The sequence below is a fragment of the Danio rerio genome, chromosome 13 (genome assembly GCF_052040795.2).
Source record: "Danio rerio strain M-AB ecotype USA chromosome 13, GRCz13ab, whole genome shotgun sequence".
Classification (NCBI taxonomy): Eukaryota; Metazoa; Chordata; class Actinopteri; order Cypriniformes; family Danionidae; genus Danio; species Danio rerio.
Genome location: NC_141033.1, coordinates 39,447,501 through 39,475,000, shown reverse-complemented (window position 1 = coordinate 39,475,000; position 27,500 = coordinate 39,447,501). Strand labels below are relative to the sequence as shown.

The following is a 27,500-nucleotide window of genomic DNA, read 5'->3' as shown; positions in this document are numbered from 1 at the left end:
ATATATATATATATATATATATATATATATATATATATATATATATATATATATATATATATATATATATATATATATATATATATATATATACACACACACACACACACACACACACACACACACACACACACACACACACACACACACACACACACACACACACACACACACACACACACACACACACACACATATATATATATATATATATATATATATATATGTATGTATGTGTGTGTGTGTGTGTGTGTGTGTGTGTGTGTATGTATATATATATATATATATATATATATATATATATATATATATATGTATGTATATGTACACATAATAAAGGGAACCCTTAAACAACAACATACTGTATCTCCAAGTGTTCCCTTTTTGAGCAGTATATGCAAGTTGGAAAAATGAATTTCAGTTTAGCTGTTTATGTAATGCATCCCTTTAATTGCCCAACCAAGAAAAAATGTTTTGGATTGCTAGTAAACAAACTGGATGCATTTTTTTTTTTTCCAACACATCCCATAATTTCTAAAATTTCAACCTTAAGCAAATAGTTTATGTCGGTTTATGGTAAAAGTACCGGAATCAATACAAATACTATGACAAATTAAAAAAAAATGTGCAAGACCAATTTATTTAAAATTATTTTTAAATACTAAATCATCAATATTTTTTAAGTATGCTATGAAATATTTCAGATTCTCTTTTAACATGTTTTCTTGCTGTTTTTTTTTTTTTTTTTTTTACAATAAAATCTAAATTATGTGTAGTAGTGCAGCAGGATTATGTTTGTTTGTTTGTTTTTGTGCAAGCCATTGTTTAAAACCTTCATTTCTTTACCAAATGGTTGACCATATTTTGATCTTTTAGTTGAGTAGGCAGTAAAAGGGATGTGTGCGTGTTAACCTAAATCTTTTAAGTGTTTTAATGCTTTGTTAGATTAAATCTATTCTAATATTAGTAATATTGTAAAACAGAAAACTGATATTTTACTAATATTTTTGTGCTCGCACCAAAAAAAATACATTTTTAATTCAAAATGCTGATACTTGACGTAAAGAAAATCTTAGAGATGCTGAAAGATTTCTTAAGTCTTTATCTGACAAAAAGACTGAGCAGAACGTATCAATGGTTAATTAAATGTCAGGTTTCTAAAAGCGTTACTGTTATGAAAGCTGTAGTCCTTTAATGGCTGACAGCCAATACAACCTCTCTTGTAGAAGTGACCTGCGAGCGTGTGTGTGTGTCGGTGTATATTCAGCACTTGTGCTCAAGCTCGGCGTTGCTCTTCATTGTCCATTATTGGGTTTTTCTGCTTTCTCATGGATGTGTCTGCATCCTTGTGTTTTGGACAGCAGGTCATTGGAGTTATTGTAAGTGTGAAAGTGAACTGTCTGCCTTTATTAGACAAAAGTGAATGGATGTAATGATGTTTGTGTGTGTGTCTGTAGGAAAGGCTGATGGATGGAGCGAGGGACCAATATGAGGAACGACTGAAAGAGGTGTTTGAGAGTTTCGATGGGAGCGGTTTGGGCTCTTTGAGTCCTGAAGAACTGAGTGATCTGTGTCAGGCCCTTCAGCTGGAGGAAAACACACTCAACACACTCTTACACACACTGCTGGATGACCACATCACTGCTCGGGTGAGATTTTGATTTTATTTTAATTAAACAAAAATATTTGGTTAAAAATGTATTATTATTATTTTTTTATTTAAATTGTTTTTATTTATTTTTAATTATTTTTATAGAAATGTAATATAATATATGATACAGTTTTTGTGTCTTATATTTTATTCATATTTTATTTTAGTGTAAAATATCTAAATGTATACGGCTGAGATTGCTGCTCGGGTTCGATGTCTTTTGTTTATTTATAATTTTTCATTTTAAGTCTTTATATGAATGTAATCTATTATACTGTTTATTTTGGTTCATTTGGCGCATGCCATTTAATTTAGGTGCCATTTTATTGTAGTGTCATTTCATTTAGTGTTTTTAGTGTCATTGAATTGTATGTTTTTATTTTGTATCACTTTAGTGACTTATTTGGTATTATTGTGGTGTCATTTAATATTTCTTTTTATTTTATTATTGAATTATTTTAGTATTGTCTTGTCTAATTTATTTTATTTAAAGATATTAATAACTGAAGGATATAAAACACATTAATGTGTGTAAAACCCAAGCAGAAGTGTGTGTATATACAAAATGTGCATAGTCTTGATAGATTGAAAAAAGAGAAAAAAGTGATTTATTGCTACGTTTTTGATTTTGCAGGTTGATTTTGAACAGTTTAAGGATGCGCTGATCCTTGTTTTATCAAGCACAAATACAAATGATGAAGAGGAGTGTCTTGAACAACCAGGTAAAGATGATATCAATGTAGCATAATGGTAGTAAATGGTTAAAAACTGAAACTTTGCAGGTTTATACATCATTGCAATTGCAATAATTGTTATTAAACATTTTGTGCAACCCAATATTATGCCAAATAAGTGGGTTGCTTCACTGTCATAAAATTGGAATAATTTAATTTGTTTTTGACCCAGCTATATATTTATTTGTCATTAAATACATCTAGATGTTGGTATTGGTGTTGACTAATCAAACACCATTACTAAACACTCATTATGTAACAAGATAAAATGAATATTTAATACAGTCGGTTTTAGTATTTTGCCCTGTTTATATTGCAAACTCGCAACTATTGTACTATTTGCCATCATGTTCTAATTTACGCTTTGTCCATTTACTGTAATTGGCTGTAAATAGAGACACAGGACAGTGTTTTTACTGCAGGTTGCGATCAAAGGGCATTTAGGAATCCTGATGTAACTGAGAAAGTATTAAAAGCCAGTCAGCGGAACTCAGGGAGGAGGTGAGGGTAAATCTGGATTAAGGAGGGATTACTCTCTGAACGGAGACAGTAAATGAAGATACTTTCTTAAAAAAGGCTCTTCTCTGATTATGACTTCTCTAATATCTCACAGTTCATGATGCTATCCTGGGCATTGATATGCAGCTGCTATGATGTGCCATAAGTGTGTGTGCTTGCCGAGTGGCCTTGACTTTTTGATATCTGACTCTCTAAATGTGCCACAGGGTCATTCTTCAGTCTTAAGTTATGACAACACTGTAAATCTGGTTGTTTAGAAATGCGAGAGACCACCTCAGCTTAACAAGCCACATAATCAGAGTTCTCGTTCATGCCTAAAATGGGAAGTTTAGTAAGTCTTTTGGCTTTTAGGATGAATATGTTAGTTTTAAAGGGATCAAATGAATATTTTGTCCGTTTAATGAACCTCCAGTTGTTTCAAACCTTTCTCACGTCTGTTAAACACAAATGAAGATATTTTGAAGTATGATGGAAACCTGTAACCTTTGACTTCAAAAGTATTTTTTTTCCTACTATGGAAGTCAATGGCTACCGGTTACCAAAATACTTCGAAATATATATATTTTTTGTGTTCAACAGAAGGAAGAAACTCATAAAGTTTGAAACAATTTGGAGATGAGGAAATTTTTATTTTGGGGCAAACTATTGCTTAAAGGTTATCTGTGAGTGCTCTAACAATGACAAAATTTGCATGCAGGAGATCAACAAGTTAGATGCACTTGAGATATTCTGTCCAATCAAATGCGCTCTAAAATCTGACACGCCCCTCCCACTACATTATAAAACGGATGCTTAAAATGCCACTGAATTTGTTCACATGTTCACAGTTGCTATTTTCTGTAAATGACTCAAACTGCCAATAAAAATCAATTTAAACTATGAAAGATTTATTTTTTTATTTTTTATTTTATTTTATTTTTTTACAAAATTGACCCCTTTTAGATTTTACTGTAAGGAAATGCATCTATATTTTTGTATTAATATTAAATAAGTCATTTATCCCTCTCCTAGATTCTCCAGAAGTCCAGCCACGCTTTGTAAAGGGCAGTAAACGTTACGGCCGACGCTCTGCTCCGGAGTTCATTCCCACACATACTGATTCAAACATACAGGCTGATGATGAGGAGGAGAAGGATGAAGATGCTCAAGAGAGCGATGACAGGACCGTACCCCGGAAGCGCGAGGTAAAATATGCATGAACAACAGTGAAGGCTGTGCCGCATTCTTCTCATTCGGAGTCACTTGTATCTGAATTCACAGATAATGTTGAAGGTTACAGTTGAGACTCTCCTTCAGAAACAATTCAGATTATTTCAGCTACAAAGTCTCCTTGACCGGATCGAGCAGAAACACTCTGGCTATGTTTACACGAACGAAAACGATTATTGTTCATAATGGTGCTCCCCATATGGACTGTATGGCTGAAAATGCATGACAATCTAAAAGCAGCTATACAATTATAGTAGAAAATTGTAGCCCATATAACACAGCTATATAACACAGAATTACACAAGCATTCAAAAACAGGACTAACGTTATCTCTGTGAAAAGCTGAAAATGTCAAAATAAGTGTCCCAAAAGAAGGCAGTCTATGGAGACTCCAGTGTTCATTTGTGCATCCTCTCCACATTTGTAACTCCTCTTAGTCACCGATGTTATCTTCAGCAGGTGAAAACTCTAATGGCAGATGGCTGCTTCTCACTCAGGGCTGTTTATGCTAATGAAGGAGAGATTGTCACTAATGGGTGGGGCTTTCCCCCTCTCATGATATGTACAAAGGTAGACTGTCAATCAAAGTGTTTCTGCAGACTGATAATATGAAGTGTGATTTTTAAAAATTAGAATGAATTCATTTTTACCTTTTAGAAGCTGACTATATTCACACTGTTGCAACACAACTGTAATTAAACCTCTTATTCGAGTGATTTTTGCACAATAGGTCCCCTTTAAATAAGTGCAAATTATAATTGTATTCAGTATTATTTGTATTAAATTCCATTGAGAGAAAATATAATAACTATATAAATATAGTGAAAAGCTATTAAATAAGATGTGAAATATAATATTATTCATTATTAACAATATACTGTAATTGCTGTACTTTAAAGCAGAGATGCCTAAACTAGGGTTAGCCCATATTGTCCTTTGATTTGGCCCATTATCCCATTTGAGAAGAGGGGCAGAATTGGTGATTATCTTTCAGAGAGCGTCATTTTGAAATTTAACGTTGCATTTTGTTAGTTTTGTAAATGAATCAGATCTTTAAAAATGTAAATACTGTCCGTCGACAGATAGAGGACAGTACAATAAATAAGCGAGCAAATCGAGGCAAAGGCAGGTACAGCTTAGTGCATTCATCATTGAACTCCATTGTGTTATTAATGGTATTGTTTATGTTTTTACTATAATAAGTGCATTATAATTTTTTAAATAGACTGCATTAGTTAATAGAATTTATAGCAAAGTTTTGTAGTTACTTTTTTAAATATTAGGAAATAAATTAGGAAATTAATCATGGAAACTTTAATGTAATGCAGCTTGATATTTTTAATTCGACCCACAGCCCTCAATCAAGTCTGCTTTTTGGCATGTCATAAGAAAAAGTTTGGGCACCCCTGCTTTAAAGGATAAAAAGACATATTTTAGTTGGCAGCAAATTTCACCAAATATAGTTGAAGTCAGAATTATTTAATCCACTGAATTATTAGTCCCCCTGTTTATTCCTCAATTTCTGTTTAACTGAGAGATTTTTTTTCAACACGTTTCTAAACATAATAGTTTTAATAACTCATTTCCAATAACTGATTTATATGATCTTTGCCATGATGACAGCACATAATATTTTACTAGATAATTTTCAAGATACTTTTATACAGCTTAAAGTGACATTTGAAGGCTTAACTAGGTTAATTAGGCAGGTTAGGGTAATTCGGCAAGTTATTGTATAACGATGATTTGTTCAGTAGAATATCGAAAAAATATCTTAAAGGAGCTAATGATTTTGACCTTAAAATGGTGTTTAAAAAATTAAAAACTGCTTTTATTCTAGCCAAAATAAAACAAATAAGACTTTCTCCAGAAGAAAAAATATTATCAGACATACTGTGAAAATTCCCTTGCTCTTTTAAACATCATTTGGGAAATATTAAAAAAATAAATTATATTATATTATTTGTTCACACATTTTTAAACAAAATAAATCAAAGGGCGTTTAATAATTCTGATTTCAACTGTATATTTTAGTGGCATTAGGTGTAAATAACACCATAAAGTTGTTTTTATAATATTTTAACAACTAAATGTCACATGTTCTAAATTTTCATGGAAACCTGGCTTTTTGTACTTTCATGTTTTAATATCCAGGTTAATGTATTTTGGCAGCACAGACTGTCCAGTTGAACACTTAAATTGCACAGTGTAACTTTGTGTTTTACTGCAGTGCTTTGAAATATAGTGTGCATGCAAAAGGTTGTCACACACACAGATGTTGTCACTGTTATATATGAGAAAGGCTATCAGAAATCAGGATAGAAAATGCAACCATTCAGAAGAGCCAATCAGGGAAATGTCTTTGTTTTGCTCCGTTTGCTCTGGAGCCGTTCATTCACTCATCCATTTTCTTTTTGACTTAGTCCCTTTATTAATCAGGGGTCTCCACAGCGAAATGAACTGCCAACTTCTCCAGCATGTGTTTTATGCAGCGATTGCCAACTCATCACTGGGAAACCCCCATACACTCTTGAATTCACACACATACACTACGGCCAATTTAGCTTATTCAATTCACCTATAGTGCATGTCTTTGGACTGTGGGGGAAACTAGAGCACCCGGAAAAACCCACCATAACATAGGGAAAACATGCAAACTCCACAAAGAAATCCCAACTGACCCAGCCAAGACCCAAACCATCGGCCTTCTTGCTGTGAGGCGATTGTGCTACCCACTGCGCCACTGTGATGCCCAAAAACCATTCAACGTTTTTTTTTAAAAAGTCTTCGTTTTTAGTGATCAAACACTCTGTATTATTATGGATCCTTGACATGACTGCAGCAAATGTTATGCATGTTTAAATGAAAACACACTAGTGTAAACAGCCTCAGTCTGCATGTGTGTTTGTGTGAGTTTTGGCCTCTGCTCTGACAGCAGTTCAGCATGTCTCTGAGTGAATGAGAGTTCAGCTTTTCTCTGAAGGCACATGCCTGGCTTTAAAACACACAAACTATTGGGCAATGATGTCCAGCGACAAAAAGATTTTGATCAAATTCATTCAGGCTTGAGTTTTTGTGAGCTTTTGTTTGTGACGGGCCACACTCTCCAGCAGGTGCACATTAACACACATGGCTGCGCGGAGCTCTGTCTGATGGGCCGATGTGTGAACAATCCTCTGGTCCTGCAGCAGCAGATGTGTGTTTGGAGGGGGAGGATCTCTGTTGACGAACAATGACCCCTTCCCAGCCATTGAATTCCACTGCACATATTCTCCATCTGCTCCCTGCACCCCCAGAAATTCACTATTTGAACACGTGCACACAATGATCTTGGCCAAACAATAGGGAAAGACCTGATTGAGTAGCTCTTTAGTTTCACACCGCTTGTGGCTAGTTTTGCATTGAAGCCAAGTAGGTTTGGTATATTAAAGGCGTAGTTTAGCCAAAAATGAAAATTAAGTGTTTTTTTTTTTTTTACATTTTATTTTATATTTAGTTATTTATTATATATTATATACAGGTTGCCAGTGTATTTGTTATTTTAGTTTTTTTATTATTTATTTTATTATGTAAATGTTGTACTGATGACAACAGTTATGCTTTATTATATTTTTAAGAGCTTTTAATTTTTTTTTTTTCAAGATATGAAGTTCTAAAGAACAACATGTATTAATAAATAGATAAGACAATATATAAGATAAATATAAAATTACATCCAATATACATATGATCAATTTTGAGTAATTGGGTGTGCTAAATAAAGATATTAATTAATAAATGTAATGACATGATTGTTTAGTTCTGTGTGCATTGTATCTGTGTTATTCTGAATTCTTTTTGCCATTTAAGTTAGCCAATGAATAAAGCTTATATGGCATTAAATAAATGTCAAAATGTTTAATTTAAAAAGTCAACAAATCTTTAACTTGAATGATAAAATGATTAAACATGTTGGTGCAATTACTTAGGGCATTAAGAAAAGTTTTACAGGCCAATTGCATAATTTAGTCATTAACATCCTTTATCAAGTCCGTTCTTAGCTCATACCACTAATCCACTACAGCTCAAGATCTAGAGATCTGCTGTCTCATTGCTCAGTTCTGCCTCCTTCTGGAACTAAAATCATCACATTTGTTTCATCTTGCATTTTATTTTTACTGTGATTACAGCGCTGGAATGCTGACATGAGCATTTCTGAGGAGTTTGAAGCAGAGGGTGAGTTCATACTTCAAATAATACAAACCTCTTATGCTAGAGTTTACTTTACACTGGTGTGTCTGTGCATGTGACTCTGTGTCTTGTATGTGCGTGTGTGCGTGCGTGCGTGTGTATGTGCAGGTCAGCTGCACCTCTGGAACCCTGATGAACCCACAACACCACGGGGCAAAGCTCTGTCGCTCTGTGACCTGGAGGAGCGTCTGCAGAATGCCTGTCTTCAGCTCTCTTTGCCAGTAAACGGCATGGCCACACTCTCACAGCTGCACGCGCTCTGCCAACACATTGGCATTGAGGTATTTTCATTATTCACATTTTCATTATTAATTTTTTTTCCTTTCTTTTTTAAATATTTCCCAAATTATGTTTAACAGAGCAAGAAAATTTTCACAGTATATCTGATAATATTTTTTCTTCTGGAGAGTCTTATTAGTTTTATTTCAGCTAGAATAAAAGCAGTTTTTTTATTTTTTCAAAGTCATTGTAAGGTCAAAATTATTAGCCCCTTTAAGCTTTTTTTTTTTTTTTTTTGGATAGTCTACAGATCAAACCATCGTTATACAATGACTGGCCTAGTTACCCTAACCTGCCTAGTTAACCTAATTAACCTAGTTAAGCGTTTAAATTGCACTTTAAGTTAAATACTAGTAACTTAAAATATCTAGTAAAATATTATATGCTGTCATCATGGCAAAGATAAAAGAAATCAGTTATTTAAACAGTTGTTTTTAATTGTCCTGCTTGCAATCGTCCATTTATTACTTTGGGAGGTTGTGTACTATATTAACAGAAGGTCCTTGTGTGTTCAAATCCTCCAAGGTGGGTGAGGATCTATTACAGTGTGCTGATGAAAGCCTAATGGATGTGCAGGAGTTTATCTCATGTGTAATAAACCACAGCAAACCACCCACACCATCAGCATCCACACCCTACAGACAATTAAAGAGAATCCACTCCACTCAGGTACTGTGCTAAAATAGGCTTTGTGTATTGTAGCGGCGCAAATATAAGAGTTTAACATCTTTTTCTTCTTCAAGTTTGATGAGTCAGGCCGTAGGATCTCATGCGCTTTAAGCAGTACAATCGCTCTACGAGTGTTTTCTGATTTGGATGATGGATCGGGACACGCTCCTGTGGAAACTCTGCTGAACAGGTGGATAGAGGAGGGAGTGGATAACAGCTCGGAGATCCTGCAGGTAAAACACATTAGTAGTTTAGACCTCTATATGTCTGTGTTTATTACAGGATGTTTTTAATTAGCTTTTATGCATGCTTTTTATTTTGTAGGCTCTGGATTTTAATCTGGAAGGTAAAGTGAATCTGTCGGAGCTCACCGTTGCTCTAGAGAACGAGCTGCTGAGCACTAAGAACTCAATCCACCAGGCGGCGCTACTGAGCTTCAAGGCAGAAATCAGACATCTGCTGTGAGTCCATGTGTCTTTCTTGCTCAGTCCAGATGCGTGATTCAGAATAATAACTTTATAATCATCTGAATAATTAATTTAATCAAACTCTACCCAGAGCTCTTTGCATAAATCATATTAAATTACTTCAGTTTGTTCACATTTACTCTGCCTCATCAGTGGTTCTCAGTTTCAGCAAAGTGACAAGATGAGCTTAAAATTAATTAAAATGAAACTTTTTTTTTCTTTTTTTCTTTTAAACATGACATATTAGTATTTTTTTGTAATCAGATAATGTATTACTTTGATAAGATCACAAGAATAATGCAAAATGTTTTTGTTTTAAGTAGCAACATTTTCATGATTGAGATACCACCACCTCATTTCAGGCCAGGAAAAACCTTAGATTAGATTCAGCTTTTTAATTACACATGTACAAGGCATTGAAATGCAGTTTAGGTCTAACCAGGAGTGTAATAGCAGCAAGTGCAGATTATAGGTGTATTGCGTTATAAGAGCAATTATTGAAAACTCTGGGTAATAATTACAGATGGATACACTATTAACATAATATGCAAGTCGTATTAACTAGAATCAGAGATATACAAATAGATGAACATACTGTACAGGTTGCTATTAATAATTAGGGATATGCAAATACATATGAACATAATATACAGGTCATTTGCTATAAACAAGAATTACAAATATATATGTAGGAATGTATCACACATTTTCAAATGTTTATTTGCAATAAATGTGTTAAATATTAGTTTATTTAAATTTGTTTGCTAAATAACATAGTTAGGATTTCCAAAGTGTTGAAATACTTTGGATTTAAGAAGGGAATATTGAGTGCCATTTCTAAGCATGGAATAGTTTTTGTAAAATATTTAAAAAGTTAATTAAAATTAATCGAAAGTTAACTACTATTATTTATATAAAGCCTATCAAGATGTATATAATTGTATAATAATTTGAATTTACAAATTTCTTTAATTACTGGATTTCTTAGGCATAGCTTTAAGTAATTAAAGTAAATTTTTAATGTTATGTATAACATAAGAATAATGTTAATACACACACTACCTCTGTTTTTTTTTTCTGTACACAAAAAAGGAGAACAAGCAGCTTTGTCATAAGTACCAAACAGTTTTTTTTTTAGTCTTCATGGAGTATATAACCATTAAAACCCACACGTCTAGATCAGTATTGAAACATCAAATCACTCCAGTTGCTTTTTAGACACTTCTCAGTTCTTTATCACTTTTCAGTTACTTCAGTGTATTTTCATACCTTAAAGAATTAAAAAAAAAATTTTTTTTTTCATTATTCAGATTGTTCCAGTCCAGTTTACCCCAGTGTGTTCTTATTCTCAAGCTTAAAGTTTTTTCTTGATCTAAATCACAAATTGTTAATCTGCATTAATAACATATGCAGACTCGCTCCAAATTTTGCTCACACTTAGGATCACTCTAGCTCATTCAGACTTGCTCTTTGAGTAGTTTTCATGCTCTCTACATCAGTAATTATTCAGTTTCACTCTTGGTCATTTGAAAAGCCTCAGAGCTCCAGTTCTTCTAATCTGATTATTCTTTGCGTGACAGTGAGTGTGTTGACCTGGAAAGGCGTGAGAAGGAGAGAATTCGCTTTGATCTGGACACAGCAGAGAAACTGAAATCGGAGCTGGCGTCTGAAGTGGACGATCATCATGCTGCCATAGAGCGCAACAACGAACTCAACCTCCGGTAACCTTTCACCTTCAGTCAGATCCACCTTTTTCCTTGTTAATAAGTGATCACCAGGACCAGACAGAATCTGCAGTCTTTTTTTTTCTGTTTCTGCAGATTTATGTGGAATGATTTTGAAAGTGTATGAGCTTAAGAGGTATAATAAAAAAAAACACACGAAATAAAATACTATTAGAACTTGTATAATACATTTCATACAATGCACCCACTAAAAGAAAATATTACTTTACAAATTGCATTGTACATCATTTTTGCATTTGCATATTAATAATATCACTATATTTATATTATAATAATAATATTACAGAAATTAATATAAAAAGATGCAAGTTGCTGATGTAAATAAAAATCTGATTTCTTTTTGCACAGATTCCATGTGGGCCTAGTGATCACTTATTATTTTACGCTTAACATAAGAACCACCCATAAAATCTCATCTCTATGCATCTCATTTGTGACATGACCTTTTTTTCTAGCAATATCTGTGTTTACATGCAGATTTCTGTTGCATAAGCACAGAAGGCTTGTTCTGTCCTAATTTATGGTCTGTACACGTGGGTGTGAGCATGTGTAATCATGTCATGCATGTGTGTTTTTTTTTTATGTTCAATCATACAAATATGCACAGGAGGGTGGAGCAGGAGTATAAAGAGAGTATGACTGCTCTGAGGACAGAGCTCAGTAAAGAGATGGAGCTTGTGCAACAGCAGGCCAATCAGCAACGAGAAGAGCTTGAACAAGAAATTAGCAAGATGAGAGATGATGAAACCTTCCTACGAGAACACCTAACGCTTACCATTAAAGTAATCATCACTGATTTCATGTTTTAATTTAAACCACTAATTGCCTGTTGTGTTTACACATCACATTCCTGTCAGCATGGATGTGATTAATTATTTGGTTGTTGGAACTGGAGAATGTGTTATATATTTGTTTGTCTTCGATGAATGCGTTGTGTAGGAAAATGGTCGTCTGGAGTCAGAGCTTATTGAGACCACAGAGAAACTGGTGGAGGCTGAAAACCAGTTGAACAAAGTACAGAAAAACCTGGACGGTGTTTTGAAAGGGAAGGTACTGAAACCAGCAAATCAGTTCTGACATACAATAAATAGAAACAAGCATACGTCATATGACAAATAGACATTTTTTTATGATATCATTAAACAAAGTTTTGACATTATTTAGATCAGGGATCTCACCTGTAGACCTTAAACCTGAATTAATGAGGTAGGTTTTTAGATAGGATTTCTAGACCTGAAAATGTCATTGTAATTAAAGGTGACTTCACGCTTGGGTCTTTTGAAGCATTTCTTTTAGAACCTGGTGTGTTTTCTTCCTTGTTTCAGTTTTTTAGGCATATATGAAGAAAGGAATTGCAGAGACCTGTATCATAAAGCTGGATTAGCTGCATAACCAGTTACGTTTCAGTGTAGTTTGCACCAGTCTTGGGTTTTAGATAATCACCCATGTTGCCATGGTGTTTTGAAGCAGCTGAGCTACCTTTATGGTACCTAAAACCTAGAATTTGTGCAAACTAAACTGAAACTTAATTGGCTAGTCAGCTAATCTGGCTTCATGGTACAGGCCCCTGGTCTAAAACAAACCTAATCAAAAACAAACTCTGAGGAATTCAAGTTGAGGTCAAATTTGAGATCAGATAGACATATGAATGACTACATAAGTGAGTCTGTCTATTTGATGACTTGTCTATTTTTTCCCACTGATAGCCCAAGTTTAGCCTCATTTTAGGCAAAATGTCTATTAGACATCTTTTAAACCCAAACCTGATGGGGAGGAATGCATATCAAACTATGCCATTTCACAATTCATGCTCTTATTAGTTATCACAGTTGAAAACAAATGAGCAGGTTTAAGTCTTAATTTTGTGTAATTGATCTTCAAGAATGCTGTCTCTCCATGAAGTATATTATGTCTCCAACTATATTATATCATTCATTCATTTTCTTTTCGGCTTAGTCCCTTTAATAATCTGGGGTTGCCACAGCGGAATGAACCGCCAACATATCCAGCATATATTTTATGCAGCGGATGCCCTTCCAGCTGCAACCCATCACTGGGAAACATCCATACACACTCATTCACACATACTGTACACTACAGACAATTTAGCTAACCCAATTCACCTGTACCACATGTCTTTGGACTTGTGGGGGAAACCGGAGCATCTGAAGGAAACCCACGCGAATGCAGGGAAAACATGCAAACTCCACACAGAAATGCCAACTGATCCAGCCGAGGCTCAAACCAGCAACCTTCTTGCTGTGAGGCATTCCTGCTACCCACTGTGCCACTATGACGCCCTATATTAAATCACAAAGTTTTAATATAGGTAATTAAAAAGGCAAGAGCAGAAATGGAAGAGGGTGTCAGACTAGCTATACATGCTAGCTCCTCGATTGATAGCTTGTTGAAATGAGAATGACACAAGCAGGTGCATCTGGACAATGAGAGCTTGACTCAGATGATTCTGTCATTTATGTCAGTGGTTTAAAACTTTTCTTATTCAGTAGTTTTGTGGGTTTCAAGAAGATTTTTTTTTATCTCTGCGTGTATAGTTTGGTGATTTGGATCCAGACAGTGCAGAGTTTTATCAGCAGGAGGATCGTCTGAGACAGCTGCGCAGGAGCTATGAGGAGCAGTGCAGGGTTTGTAACTTCTCCATCTCTGTTAACTTCCCACTTTTTATTTCAGGCTTATTATTCTGTCTCAAATCTGTATGTGCATGTATTATAGGAGCTACAGGACCGTATAGATGAGCTGGAAGCTCAGCTAGAGGAATATCAGACTTCAGGCCACACACCCTTGAGACGTCTCGGACTGAGTCTGTCTGATGAAATGGCCAGCAAGAGTCTAGAGCCAGGTAACATGCATATCCTCATATTCATAGCTAAAATCAAATAAATTTTCAGTCTTGGGTTTCTTACATGTGCTGTTATGTGTGTACCTGTTTAGGTTTTCAGGAGCAGCAGCCGTTAAACATGAGTCTAGAGACGGAGATGTTACTTGAACAACATCAGCGAGAGATAGAAAACATTAGAGCAATGGTGAGATGCACATAAGCATATACTATATAAATATAGAGCTTATGGGGATAAAAGTTCCCTGATAAAGGATTGTGTGAGACAGACACTAGACAAGGGGGGGGGGATGCTTCATGTGTCAGAAGTGTATCTGGACTAGTGATGGCTGCTTTCAAACCAGTTCTTCAGAGCAGGGAATTGCATGTAAATGTAGGAATTGTTACAGCTTTGTTGCAGCATTACTGTTAAGAAACACTTGAAAATGTTTTTCTGTTTGGAACTTCCAAATCGCCCAAAATGGCAAATAAAGGAACAGGTTTTATATTTTTTTTTACCTGATCTCGGATCGATTTTAATAGTTTTTAAAAGTTGTAATGAGAAATTTTTAAAAAAGGAATTATATTAGTTAATTGTTTCTTAGTTAAAAGTTTATTTTTGTCCTAATTAGAAGGTCTGGTAATGAAACAAAATTAAAAATTGAACAAACACTGTTTCACTCTAAGCTAATTTATCTTTTATCTTACCTTTTATCACCTTTAGTCTTACTCTTGAATTAGTGCTGCACACTCAGAGACGTCACAATGTACTCGCAGGTGCAGACAGCCAGTCTACATGCTGGATTACACTCAAGGATCTAATCGGTAGGTCCAGACGGGATCTGCAGATGTTTTTTTGCTATTTCTGCGCAGAATTTTGGTAAAAATCTGCAGGTTTCTGCGGAATTATTTTGAGAATATCACAACAAAAACCTTAATATATAAAATAAAAAATAATATCTTTTTAACTTCTATTTAATGTTTAAAATGCAAATCCAATTAGATTCACTTTATTTGGTAAGTAAAGCAAGTTTGTCATAATATATCTAGTAAAAAACAGAAATTAATACTGTACAAACTGCATTGTACATAAATCAGATGAACATTTTCACATTAGTCAATAACATCACTGAAATTAATTTAAAAACTGAATAAATATAGATTTACACACATTTACTCAAGTAAATAAACTCAATTAATGATGGGCTAAAAATCTGTGGAATTCTGCGTGCGCAGATTCCGGATTGGCCTATTAATCGGTGTGACGCAGCTTCAAAAATTTGTTTCAAACCAAAGGAACGAATTTGCTCGAAATATTGCAAAAACATTTTTCACCTTTTTGTGAAATATATGTGTCTTAATTGTGTTTTTAGCAGCATGGGACACATGTAAACGGCTCAAAAAAATGAGTTTTGGTGTTTCGTGACCCTATCCTGGATGAAAATAACTATCCTGGATAAAAATTGAGACATGTCTGTTGCTCTCTTACCCCCTCTGTAGGTTGATGAAGAAAAACGCAGCGCAGAGGAGGAGAAGGATCTTCTCTCTCTTAATCACCAACAGGAGTTGCAGGTCTTGAGGGGGGAGATGGAAAGAGAACTCGAGAGAGCCAACAAACTGGAGCAGGAGATTTCTGTTCTCCAAAATCTCCACCAGCAAGAGCTTCACTCTCTCACTCAGGAGGCCCAGGACGCCAAAACCTGTGCTGAACAACTTCAGGCGAAGGTGCAAGTTCTGGAGGAGAAACAGACTGCTTATGAGGAGCAAAGTAATGCGCATGCTGAGGAGATGAGTTTGATGGAATTAAAACACCAGGAGATGCTTGAGACGAGCATGCACGAGCAGAGAGAGAGACTGGAAGAAGAGAAAGAAAAGAGGCTCACTGAGCAGTGGAAGGAACAGCAGAAGAGCTATGAGGAAATGCTCAATGCACAGCTAGAGGAGATGCAGCAGAGAACAGAACATGAGTGTACTGAGCTGGAAAAGAGGCTGAGGGATGAGTGGGACCAGGAGAAGCAAGAGTTAGAGGAGAGCAGTAGGGAGAAATTAAACTCTATACTGGAGGAGAGAGAGCGGAGACTTCGGGAGGAGTGGGAACGGGAGAGACAGGAGCTGGAGGAGATCAGTAAGGAGGCACTGCAAGCCGTTCTGGAGGAGCGTTCGGAGAGAGAGACGAGGCTCAGGCAGCAATGGGATGAGGAGCGGGCTTCAATAGAAAACAAACATCACGCTCTGCTCCTACAGCGTTTGCAGGAGGAGAGAGAGCACTTCCGCACACAGCAGGAGGAGACCGAGAGCATTATTTTTGAGCACTGGGCGAGAGAGAGGGCTCAACTAGAGAGGCAGCACAAGGAGGCGCTCCAGGCCTGTTTGGAGCAGGAGCGAGAGAGACTGCAGGTGGACCGAGAGGAGCAGGAGAGCAGGTGGCAGCAGGTTTTGATTGAAGAGCAGAGTCGGGTGGAGGAGGCCCACAGGGGGGCCATGCTGGAGCTGACTGCCAAACACAATGAGGAGAGGGAAAGACTCAGTAGCCTTTTGGAGAAACTACGCACAGACATTGCAGAACAAAGGTAAGACGCACTAGTTGGTTGGCAAAATTACTAACTGGAGTTAACTTTAAACTTTTGGAAAATTTGCTTTGAAATAAAATGTTTAAAGGGTACTGTACCATTAAAGCCACCATTTTGGAATTGGATAAATGGTATATTACCTTTTACTAACAGCCAGTTATTCATGGAGTATAAGATAAAAACAAGAAATTCTGAAGAATTTTTTAGGGAAAAGTAGCCATTGGCATCCATATTAAGAATAAAAACTATTATGAATCTTGCTGTGTTTTTTCCCTAACATTTTTCAGTATATCTGTCTTTGTTTTCAACATAAGAAAGTAACTCAGATTTGGAACAAGTGGAGGGTTATATCTTAAAATCACCCATTTTTGGGTGAATTATCTCTTTAAGAAGCATCACGGCTTCCAAAAAAAGCACGCTACAATTCAATAGCACTAAAGAACTATATTAACCAGTTTTAATTCACAAATAATATTAGCGAATACTATCTTTATCTTCTAAGAGGTGTTACACAAAAATATTTTTTTCACACAGCTGGACACTATACCTACACACTATATGTACAAACTATACCTACATGCAGTTCTGTCCAAACAGTTTTTAAAAAAATATTTTCCTCATAGGTGCCCTTAAAGATTTACAATCTACAAATCCTAGACTCTGCTCTACCTAAAATAAATACTCAGCAATTATTGTAATGTTATAAGCTTTTGATGTTGATTGACCATGTGCAGGAAAGAGCTGGAGAAACAATTCTCTCAGCGACTTGAAGAGGTGGAGGCTCGTTTTAATAGTGACCAGGAGGCAGTGTCTGAACGTTTTCAGGCTGATTTGCAAAAACTTGAGCAACACTACCAAAGTCAGATTACAGGATTTGCCCAACAGCATGCTGCCAATCGTGCCCTTTGGGAGGAGGAATCGGAGATAACCAGCAAAGAGACGGAGCAACAGTGGAAACTGTTAAAGGAGGCACTGGACCTAGAGAAGGAGGAGTTCAGATTAGAGCGCCAGTCTCTTAAACTTGCACACACACAAGATATTAAAGCTCTGACAGACAAGAATGTGCAGCTTCAGACTGAGCTGGAGGTTCTTGCCAGTGCTGCTCAAACCAAAGAGATTGAGCTGAGCCGCCAACTCAATGAGCTGCACAAACAAGTGCAAGAAAGGATGGAGGCCAAAGACCTACTGCTGGCACAAACGGAGAGCAAAGTCACAGAGCTGGAAAAGATGCTGAAACAGGCCGTGGATGATTTTATTCAGGAGCGAGAAGAGCTGCAAAAGAGTCTGTCTGCTTTGGAGAGCAGGCGAGAAGTGCTTTCTTTCCAAAGCATGGAGATTATGGGAACGATCCAGGAAGATGAGGAGATCCTTCACCAGGAATTAAAGCATGAGAGACAGGCTTTGCTTTCAGAGAGGGATGCACTGGCATTGAGAGTGGTGCAGTTGGAGGAAATTGTCCTACGGTTGACAGGAAGCACTGGAGAACCTTGTGCAGAACCTCTGGGAGAATCTTGTACTGCGGAATCCAGTATAGAAGGCAGAGAATCTAGTGCACAACTCAACCAAGATACCTGCCCAGAGTCAATTGATAAAGCTATTCCAGTGCACATCATATCACTGCTTGTAAACCAAGATGATGAAGAGGAAGCCGGCGTAGTGGATGTAGTAACTGATGTTAGTGATCCAGAGCTTCACATACACCCAGAACTTGGAGTTACAAATGATAGAATCGATTCAAACTCTTGTTGTCATGTTAAATTAGTCATGGCTGCTGTAGAACCTAACAATAGTAGATCAGAAACTCTTGATCTTGAAGAAGAGAAAGAAACTACAAAAAATCTCGATGTAGTAGTGGATGGTTCTGAAGATGCAAAATCGAGTGAGTTGCAGAATTTAAAGACCAATAGCAGAGAGACTCAAAAGAATGAATCTTTGGAGATGGCAGAGGGAGGCACAGAAATAGAAGCTCGAATCTGTGAAGAGTTTGCACCTTACTACATCCAGGAGAGCCTGGGTCACCATGAATCTCCAAGCACAGATGACATACCTGAAAAAGAAAACCATTTAGAGAACAATATCAGCATTGCAAACATTGAGAGTGAAATTGTGACTTTTGCAAATGAGATTTGTACCCTAACTACTGCTAACGAAGAGGACAAAGTAGCTGATTTGAGAGATGTGTGCTTGCAGGAGATCCTTGATCTTCAAGATACCGTGATACAGTACAGTAAAACTTCAGAGACCACCACCTCCCTCCTGCCAAGCCCTAAACTTCAGGATTTGGAAGAAGAGAATATCATAAATCAAATACCAAAACACCTTAAGGAAGTGGTGGCCACATTTAAAGATGTGCAGCTTGCTAACCTAAAGGTCTGCTATGAGCAAAGTATCCAAGAAAACCTACAGCTCATGGAGCACAACATGAAACTAGAGCAGAGAGTCAAGAGTCTGGAGGACAAGATGCACATAGTCCAGGACTTTCACATGCAACAGTCATCTGCTCTGGAAGAAACCACACTACTACAAGTAGAGAATTCCAAACTGAAGGTGCTACTTCAGGAATTTGTCAAACAGGGTAAGGCTCTTCAGTGGGACTCTGACTCTTCAAATATGTTTAAAAAATCATTGCACAACTCTGAAATGAAGGAGAAGATTGCTGCAGTGGCAGAGCTTGAATTCTTCTGCATAGAGTTTGAGAAACAGAACTTGCATTTACGCCGAGCACTTGCTGATCTGCAGAGCAAATCATTCAGGATCCACACACAAATGCAAGAGCGGAGGTACCATGTGATATCTTTTGTGTCCTGCTTCATTAGAAAAGTCCCCTGATTTACTTAATCGGTCTGCTCCCTCTTGCTCAGCCACCACTGTTTAAGTCCTTGTGTAGACCCTGCCTCTTTGCAGAGTGCCATGCCCACCACCATAAACCCCTCTTGCCTACCCACAACCTTCTGGTGAATGAGTTTTACCCCAGTTTTGAGAAAAGAGATTTGGCTAGCTTTTGTACATCTGACCTAACCCTTGCCTAAACTCCTCATTTAAATAATTGCAAATGTATGTGGAAAATGTAATTTCACAGACTAAAAGTTTACACCAATTCTGACGCAACCAAACTTTTTGAAATTGTGTTTTTTTTTTCCATGGGAAAGATGTTTGTGAATTGAAATGCATCAAATGTGTACCGGACGATATCTTTTCTATATAAGTTGATCAATCGCAAAAAAAAATTCTTTGATTCCTCAATGTGAGCTATAATGATTTTTAAATACAGTGGTCCCTCGCTTTAACGCGGTTCACTTTTCACGGCTTTGCAGTTTCGGGCAATTTGACATGCTTTTTTTCCTACAGTGCATTTTCCTACAGTGTTCTGTGTCCTGACTGGCTGTAGACCATTGTCAATCAATCTCCTCTGTGCTGTGTCTCCCCTGTACAGTACAGAATGTGTTCAGCTTTCCAAATTAACAGAAATCTTTGATTTGCTAGCAGTGTAAATGAATTCCTGTACTGTATGTTTAAAAGTTTTCTCGCCACAATGTCTACGAAACGTTCTGCACCGTCAAAGGCACCTGCGGTAGATCTTTGGTTTCATTCTATAATACTGGACTTATTTTTCTATGAGGGTTTGACATTTGAGAGAAAAATGATTTAAATGAGAGAAAAGTGTAAAAATGTTAATGCCAGTCTAAGAAAAGTGTATAAAGGATGTAGTGAGGTTTTACAGCCTGAAAACATCTATAATAATTGTAAAAAATAAAAGGTGACTGCTTGGATTTCGCCTATCGTGGGTTATTTTTAGAACTTAACTCCCGAAATTAACGAGGGACCACTTTACATCCAAAAATAAAGGAATTGATGCATTCTTTAATCCTTTTCTCATAGTTTGTTGTCACAGAATATATTTTACAATGTACTTTTTGTTTAGGAGTGAAGTTTGTCGTCTGGCTAAAGAAAACTTCATTCTAAGGCACAAGATCTCAACAGTGAGAGAACAGGACCTGAGAGAGAACCAGGATGATGCACGGTAAGATGGGAATGTTGTTGTTTTACCTGAGCATCCTTAACATTTTAAATTTTAAACTGTTGAATGATGTGACCTACATCTTTCTTCAGATTACAGCACATCAAACAAGGAAAGAGATCAGTTCAAGCACTCCGTAGACAGGTGAGTTTATTTAATTACTCACAAATTAAAACAGTCTTAAATACGCTTATTTCATGCGGCCGCCATTTTAAGAAGCAAATGTGATGCTGCGGTGGGAAGAACCCCGGAAGTATAGGATCAGCACTGTAAACATTACAACAGCAACATGCTGTGGACTACAAACCTCTAGCTATTGCAGATATGGTGTAAACGTCACTTTAATGTCATTCAGTTAAGTTTAATTCAAACAATTAAAAGCATATTAGGCATCAAACAACATCACAATGTCTTTAAGAGTAATACGCTTAAGTTGCCTCAAGGCTTTAGTTCATGGCACCAGATAAACACAGTGGGGATGCTTCCCTGCTTCAGTCTATGTAACCCGGTAAGCAATAAAACAATGCAGTCATCTGTAGAACACTATCGTGTTGTCTGAAATAGTGTTGTCCCGGTACTGAAATTTTAAAAACCTCCATTCCCCCTAACATCTAAGCGTCACTGATCGCGTTCTTAAACACAGCTGATTTGCCACCAGTGCTGAAAAGAAATGACCGTGATTGGCTGCTAAGGTCAGCAGTTCACCGATCTTCGCTGCTCAAGCGCAAACCCAAATACAACGACACTGGATCGTTTTAAATCCGCAAAGATCTGGGGTCCGTTCTTCGTACGTGGATTACTCAATTAGCAGGATTTGGATATTGACGATTTGACACGATCCAGGATCGTTTCGTTCTTCAAAGCTGATCCGAGAGTTGTTGTCATAGCAACAGTTCTGCTAGGAACTAGTCGGTTCAAGCAAAGATAATACAGAAAGTATGTTCTGAATTCTGATATTTTCTTACAGTAGTAGTTATATACACTTGGGAAAATGATACATATTTTATAAATATATATATATATAAAATTATAGTTATTAATAAAATAAATAAAGTTATACACATTAATAAAACTTATGCAATCTGCACCCTCGAAAGTACAAAGACTGCCACCTGGTGGTGCAAAGAGAAAACTTATTGATATGAACTTTTTAGATCGCTTTAGTACAAATTGTATATAATAGAAATGCACAATATGTGACTATTTTTTTAAAGCAATAATACATTTCAGCAGTCATAAACATGTTTTGATAGTTAATATGCCAGTGATTTGATGCTTCACAAAAGTTGCAGACGCCTTTACCAATGTGAAAATGCTTTTGTAAACAACCTGTTATCCTTTACACCGATTAAAAAACGGCTACTATAATAAAGAAAATCTTTTCTAAATGTAGAACTAAATACATTGATTTGCATTGAAATACATGATAAATACTTTTGACACATGAAAGTGTAAAGGTTATTGCGTGTCATATTTAACAAGCTGTTTACTGCTAATTTGATGTAATTTTGCTCACATGGATAATTGAATATTAATCAGATGATGTCATTACGCTGATGTGCCGTCAGCTAATCGTTGCATTGCTGATCATGATTTCAAGGATCGGTAGATCTGTCCTTCACAACACACGCAGCGATCTTACATCAGTTTATCCAGACATTCTAATCTGATTTGCGAACTTGTTTGAAGAACCAAATTAGCGAGAGATCGGTTATCAAGATTAAACGATCCAGGATCTGCCAAATCATCTTAGATCATTTAAGCGAGGTATGAAGAACGGACCCCAGTTGATTTCTAGTTGAAGACGGTCTTAGCTAGTACTCTGTAAACATCAGTGAAGTTCAGTGAACTGATGACCTTCACGGCCAATCACAGTCATTTCTGTTGAGCACTGGTAAATCAGCGACGTTTAAGACCACACTCAACAGTGCTTAAATGTTACTGGGAAATTGACGGGGGGTTTTTAACACTTCAGTACCGAAATTTAGTATCATGATAAGTCTAACATAGTAAAAGAATCAGTTCATTAACTTGAGTTTGATAAATGGCATCTAAAACGTGTGTTTGTGAAAGAAACAAGACGAGGATAGTTACGGTAAGACTAGATTCATCTGATTGGACATTATGCAATCGCTACTGCGGGACCAGCCATGGTCAATTATATATCCACACTTAATTATTCATTCATTTTTCCTTCAGCTTAGTCCCTTTTTTCATCAGGGGTCGCCACAGCAGAATGAACCGCCAACTTATCCGGCATATGTTTAACACCAAGTTGCAACCCAGTTCTGGGAAACATCCATACACACTCATTCACACACATACACTACGGCCTATTTAGTTTATTCATTTCACCTATATGACATGTCTTTGGACTGTGGCGGAAACGGAAACACCCAGAGGAAACCAGCACAAACCCGGGGAGAACATGCAAACTCAACACAGAAATGCCAACTGACCCAGCTGGGACTTGAACCAATGACCTTCTTGCTGTGAGGCAACAGTGCTAACCATTGAGCCACGGGGTCGCCCCACTCTTAATCATGTCCACACTTAATTACTTTTTTCCTCTCAGCTCTCAGAGCCTCGCCGTCTGGGACAGCAGCTGGAGGAAGAGAGTTTTATTCTACAGCAGAATTCAGATCATGTGCTTAGACATGCACTCCAGGAAGTGATTCGACAGCATGACGGCTCGGCCAATGGGAAGAATGGGGTATGATTGCAAATGTGTAAAGGTCGTAGAACTATCCCCAGAGTTTGGGGCAGAAACATAAAATTAATATTTTCTGTAAATGCTCTAATGCAGTTGTGTGATCGGGAGGAGATTTCTTCCAGGACAGAAAAGGAACTGCTTAGATCAGAGCTCAATCGGTGCATAGAAAAGGTACAAACAGCACATACATAAAACAATGATCTGGTGTGGACCATTCGTTATTTTGTACAGGTGACTCAACACATATCCTGTTCTCTTTCAGATCATGTCACTGGACTCCTCTCTACAGACGGTCACTCAGCAAAACGCTCGTCTCAAATCTGACCTGCGCATCACACAACAAGAAAGAGATGCCCTCAAACAGGAAGTGATGTCCTTGCACAAACAATTGCAGTCTGCTAATGAAAAGGTAAGTATCGAGGGCAGGAGTTTCTGTCATTGCCTGTAGGTGGAGACACTGCAACTTTCTTTCTCTTCCTGTTTTTCCATATCAGCTGCTGGAGGTCTCTGTTGTGTCTGCTGGTCATCAGCAGGGAAGGCGTGTATGGGCGGAGCTATCAGGGCTGATGGAGGCGGAGCATCACTCGCTAAAAGAAGAGAACCAGCAACTCAAACGACAGATGAATGAATTGAGCTCAGAGCTGCAGACGTCGAAGGAGCAGGTTAGAAGGGGATTACTGAACTCTTCTCAGAGACAGGATGTGTGCAAGCATTTAGTAATGATGTTGATGTTCCTTTTTCAGATCCGCCATCTGGAGGCACTGAGTGCAAAACAGAGGGGAATTGTGAAAAATGCAGATCAAGAAAAATCTGCCCTGAAGCGTGAAATGGAGGCTCTGCACTCACAGCTGCTGTCAACTCGAAACAAGGTTACACAGCATAAATGTTTTACACACACTAGGGCTGGGCAATTAATCGAAAACCCGGTTTCAATTACGGCTCATAACGATTATGAAAACCCATTAATCGAGATAAACGATTATTCCATCATATACCGCCTCCTTTCCAGTTCCACGTGAAAGTGACTGTAAGATGTGCTTTAATGTAACTTCTGCAGCATGGGATGCGCATCATTCATATTTTTAAGTGCGAAAGAGCACGTATTGTTGTGTGTGTGTGCGCTGCGCTTCGCCTCGGACAGGTATTGTGTGTGTTTCTGTGTGCGCCCGGTCCGCGCTTAGCCTCAGACAGCAGAGCACACACACATCTAACGCCATCCTAATGTAAGCGCTTTAATGATCAAATACATGCACGGTGTTTAGTGATTATTCATATTAATCCTCATTTGTCTAATAAACAAACAAGTTGAGAATCAAAAGACACGTGAAAGAGAAACCATATCGGAGCCGCACTATTCTTAAAGTGACAGCGTGCGATATTCCTGCTGCTGTTTTTATTATTAATCAAACGACAAAAGAACAAAATCCACTCGCTGCTCTTGACTGAAGGAATTTTTTTCTTACAGTGAAGATGCTTAAAACACAGTTTAAACAGATTTAATAACTCATTTCTAATAACTGATTTCTTTTATCTTTGCTTTGATGACAGCACATAATATTTTATTAGATATTTATCAAGATACTAGTATTCAGCTTAAAGTGACATTTAAAGGCTTAATTATAGTAAATAGGCAAGTCATTATGTAACAGTAGTTTCTTCTGCAGACAATCAAAAATATATATTGCTTAAGGGGGCTAATAATATGGAGCTATTAAAATAGGATTCAAAATATTCAAACCAGATTTTTTTCTAGCTGAAATTAATGAACAAATAAGCCTTTCTCCAGAAGAAAAAATATTATTGGAAATACCCTAAAAAATTGCTCTGTTAAACATAATTTGGGAAATATTTGTATATAAAAATAAATTCATAGAAGGGCGAATAATTTTGACTTCAACTGATAATCGTTTTGAATAATCGTAATTACAATTATGACCAAAATAATCGTGATTATAATTTTTCCCATAATCGAGCAGCCCTAACACACACACATTTAACACAAACACAGTCATCCATTCATTCATTTTCTTGTCGGCTTAGTCCCTTTATTAATCCGGGGTCGCCACAGCGTAATGAACCACCAACTTATCCAGCAAGTTTTTACGCAGCGGATGCCCTTCCAGCCGCAACCCATCTCTTGGAAACATTCACATACACGCACACACAGTCATATTAAGGGGAAAACAAGTATTATATCAAGTCAGTGGTCACAGGTTTCCAACAGTTTTCATAATATCTTCAACAGTAGACGGAATCTCAAACGAGTTTCTGCCAGACATTTTCTTTTTTTCTTGTCATCAGTGCATCATAGTATCACAACACAGTTACTTTGTGCGCTGAGACATCTAGCATCCCTATAACATGCACAAACACTTGTCCCCTAAAATAAGTGCTACTCTGATACACTGATGCTTTGTTGTCTCAGGCTCAGCTGGCTGCCATCTTGCCCTCATCTCCTCTACATTTGGCGGGAGAACAGAGAGGATCACATAACAGCGATGGCCCAGACTTCAACATACAGGTAACACACACTCTTAGCTCACCAGCACCACATTCCTCACGACGGGTCATGGTGTGTGTGTGTGTAAATAAATACTTGTAAATACTAAATACTTATTTAGTGTGCATCTAGTTATTTCTTTGGTGAACTGGCCTCGTCTGGTGTCTGTTTGTTCGCTTGGTTCATTAAAACACTTCTGGAAAGCATGTGGGCAGCACTGGGTCTGTTTGCGGTGTAGCAGCAGTTTTAGAGAGCTGCCTGTGGTGTTGATGTGAATGGTGTTGGATGATGTAGAGTGATGCACCAATCTAACACTGAGTTTGGTTAATTGCTTATAACGATGATTCTTTTGCTCTAAACGTGTGATTTGGAAGTTCTATAACTAGAAATAGAGCGGTTAGCCGATTAATCAAAATGAAATTGCAATTTGCAAATTGGGCAAAGCTGCGACTGTCATGCACCTCTTGTCAGGAAAGCATGGCTTTGTGTTCAGTAGTAAATCTCTGCTGAAGGCTAGAGGGCGCTCTTGCAGAAACTCCAAATATGTTACAAAGAAGAAACCCATGAAATTCCAAACTGAAAAACTGCTTTCATTGATTCAGCATAACTAAAAAAAACACCACTACAGAATCATTTCACAGATGTCAATTTAGCTTAAAATATATGTCGTATTTTCATGTGCAGCATTTATTAAACTGAGCCATTGCGAAGTAATACAAACAGCTGTTATTATCACAGAATGTTTATCCTCATATTTCAATTTTGAATGTTGTTTTGCGTAGCTAACCAGTGAACTACGACCTTGTGAGAAAATACTAGAATTAGCTTTACTGACAGGAGGTACATGAAATCTCCATTCGATTAATTGGCCAGAACTATTGGGAAACCACTGTCTTTAGGAAAGTTTAGATTAAAGGTATTTTTAAAGGGCACCAATTTTAACCGTTTTTCGAGATTTAATATAAATCCTTTGGTGTCTCCAGAATGTTGAAGTCTGTTAAGTTTCAGCTCAAAACACCAATCAGATTATTTATTGTAACTTTAAATCTGGAAAATGGGAGCTATTTTAACATTGTAGCTGTTTCTGTTGCCTGTGCCTTTAATGCTAATGAGCTGGTTCTCTCCACCCACCGTTCCCACGCGCTTGTCACAGCTATAGCCTTCACTTAGACAAACAGCTCAGTGACAGACAAGAATGAAGCAGATCTCCTCTACCACAGTAAAAAATTTACTACGTTTATTTGATGTATTTGTTGTGGAGTTAATTTTCTCGCCTTTCTGAAGCGACGAGTCACACGCAATGACGTTATAAAGTTCACTCGAGTACATGCGCATACACACAAACACAAGTTAGCTTTGT

The 27,500-nt window shown here is 37.1% G+C and overlaps 1 protein-coding gene across 9 annotated transcripts in view; it reads left to right on the top strand.

Moving 5' to 3' along the window:
* The window catches only part of nin (ninein (GSK3B interacting protein)), a 41,827-nt gene that overhangs the window by 5,788 nt on the left and 8,539 nt on the right, over window positions 1-27,500 (top strand). For 3 of the 9 annotated variants that reach the window (XM_087279611.1, XM_087279612.1, XM_087279614.1), the window contains exons 2-24: window positions 1,458-1,649; window positions 2,286-2,373; window positions 3,916-4,088; window positions 8,283-8,328; window positions 8,452-8,624; window positions 9,148-9,291; window positions 9,366-9,524; window positions 9,616-9,752; window positions 11,339-11,479; window positions 12,111-12,285; window positions 12,443-12,553; window positions 14,059-14,148; window positions 14,237-14,363; window positions 14,456-14,547; window positions 15,840-16,909; window positions 20,832-20,930; window positions 21,020-21,071; window positions 23,503-23,640; window positions 23,734-23,811; window positions 23,903-24,049; window positions 24,135-24,302; window positions 24,384-24,509; window positions 26,066-26,161. In XM_087279611.1, the coding sequence (XP_087135737.1) occupies window positions 1,467-1,649; window positions 2,286-2,373; window positions 3,916-4,088; window positions 8,283-8,328; window positions 8,452-8,624; window positions 9,148-9,291; window positions 9,366-9,524; window positions 9,616-9,752; window positions 11,339-11,479; window positions 12,111-12,285; window positions 12,443-12,553; window positions 14,059-14,148; window positions 14,237-14,363; window positions 14,456-14,547; window positions 15,840-16,909; window positions 20,832-20,930; window positions 21,020-21,071; window positions 23,503-23,640; window positions 23,734-23,811; window positions 23,903-24,049; window positions 24,135-24,302; window positions 24,384-24,509; window positions 26,066-26,161 (3,813 nt within the window). In that variant the 5' untranslated portion in view covers window positions 1,458-1,466. Of the gene's footprint in view, window positions 1-961; window positions 1,380-1,457; window positions 1,650-2,285; window positions 2,374-3,915; window positions 4,089-8,282; window positions 8,329-8,451; window positions 8,625-9,147; window positions 9,292-9,365; window positions 9,525-9,615; window positions 9,753-11,338; window positions 11,480-12,110; window positions 12,286-12,442; window positions 12,554-14,058; window positions 14,149-14,236; window positions 14,364-14,455; window positions 14,548-15,839; window positions 16,910-17,643; window positions 19,709-20,831; window positions 20,931-21,019; window positions 21,072-23,502; window positions 23,641-23,733; window positions 23,812-23,902; window positions 24,050-24,134; window positions 24,303-24,383; window positions 24,510-26,065; window positions 26,162-27,500 lie in introns of those variants that run through there. The other 6 variants (XM_087279606.1, XM_087279607.1, XM_087279608.1 and 3 more) reach the window with 5 other exon arrangements.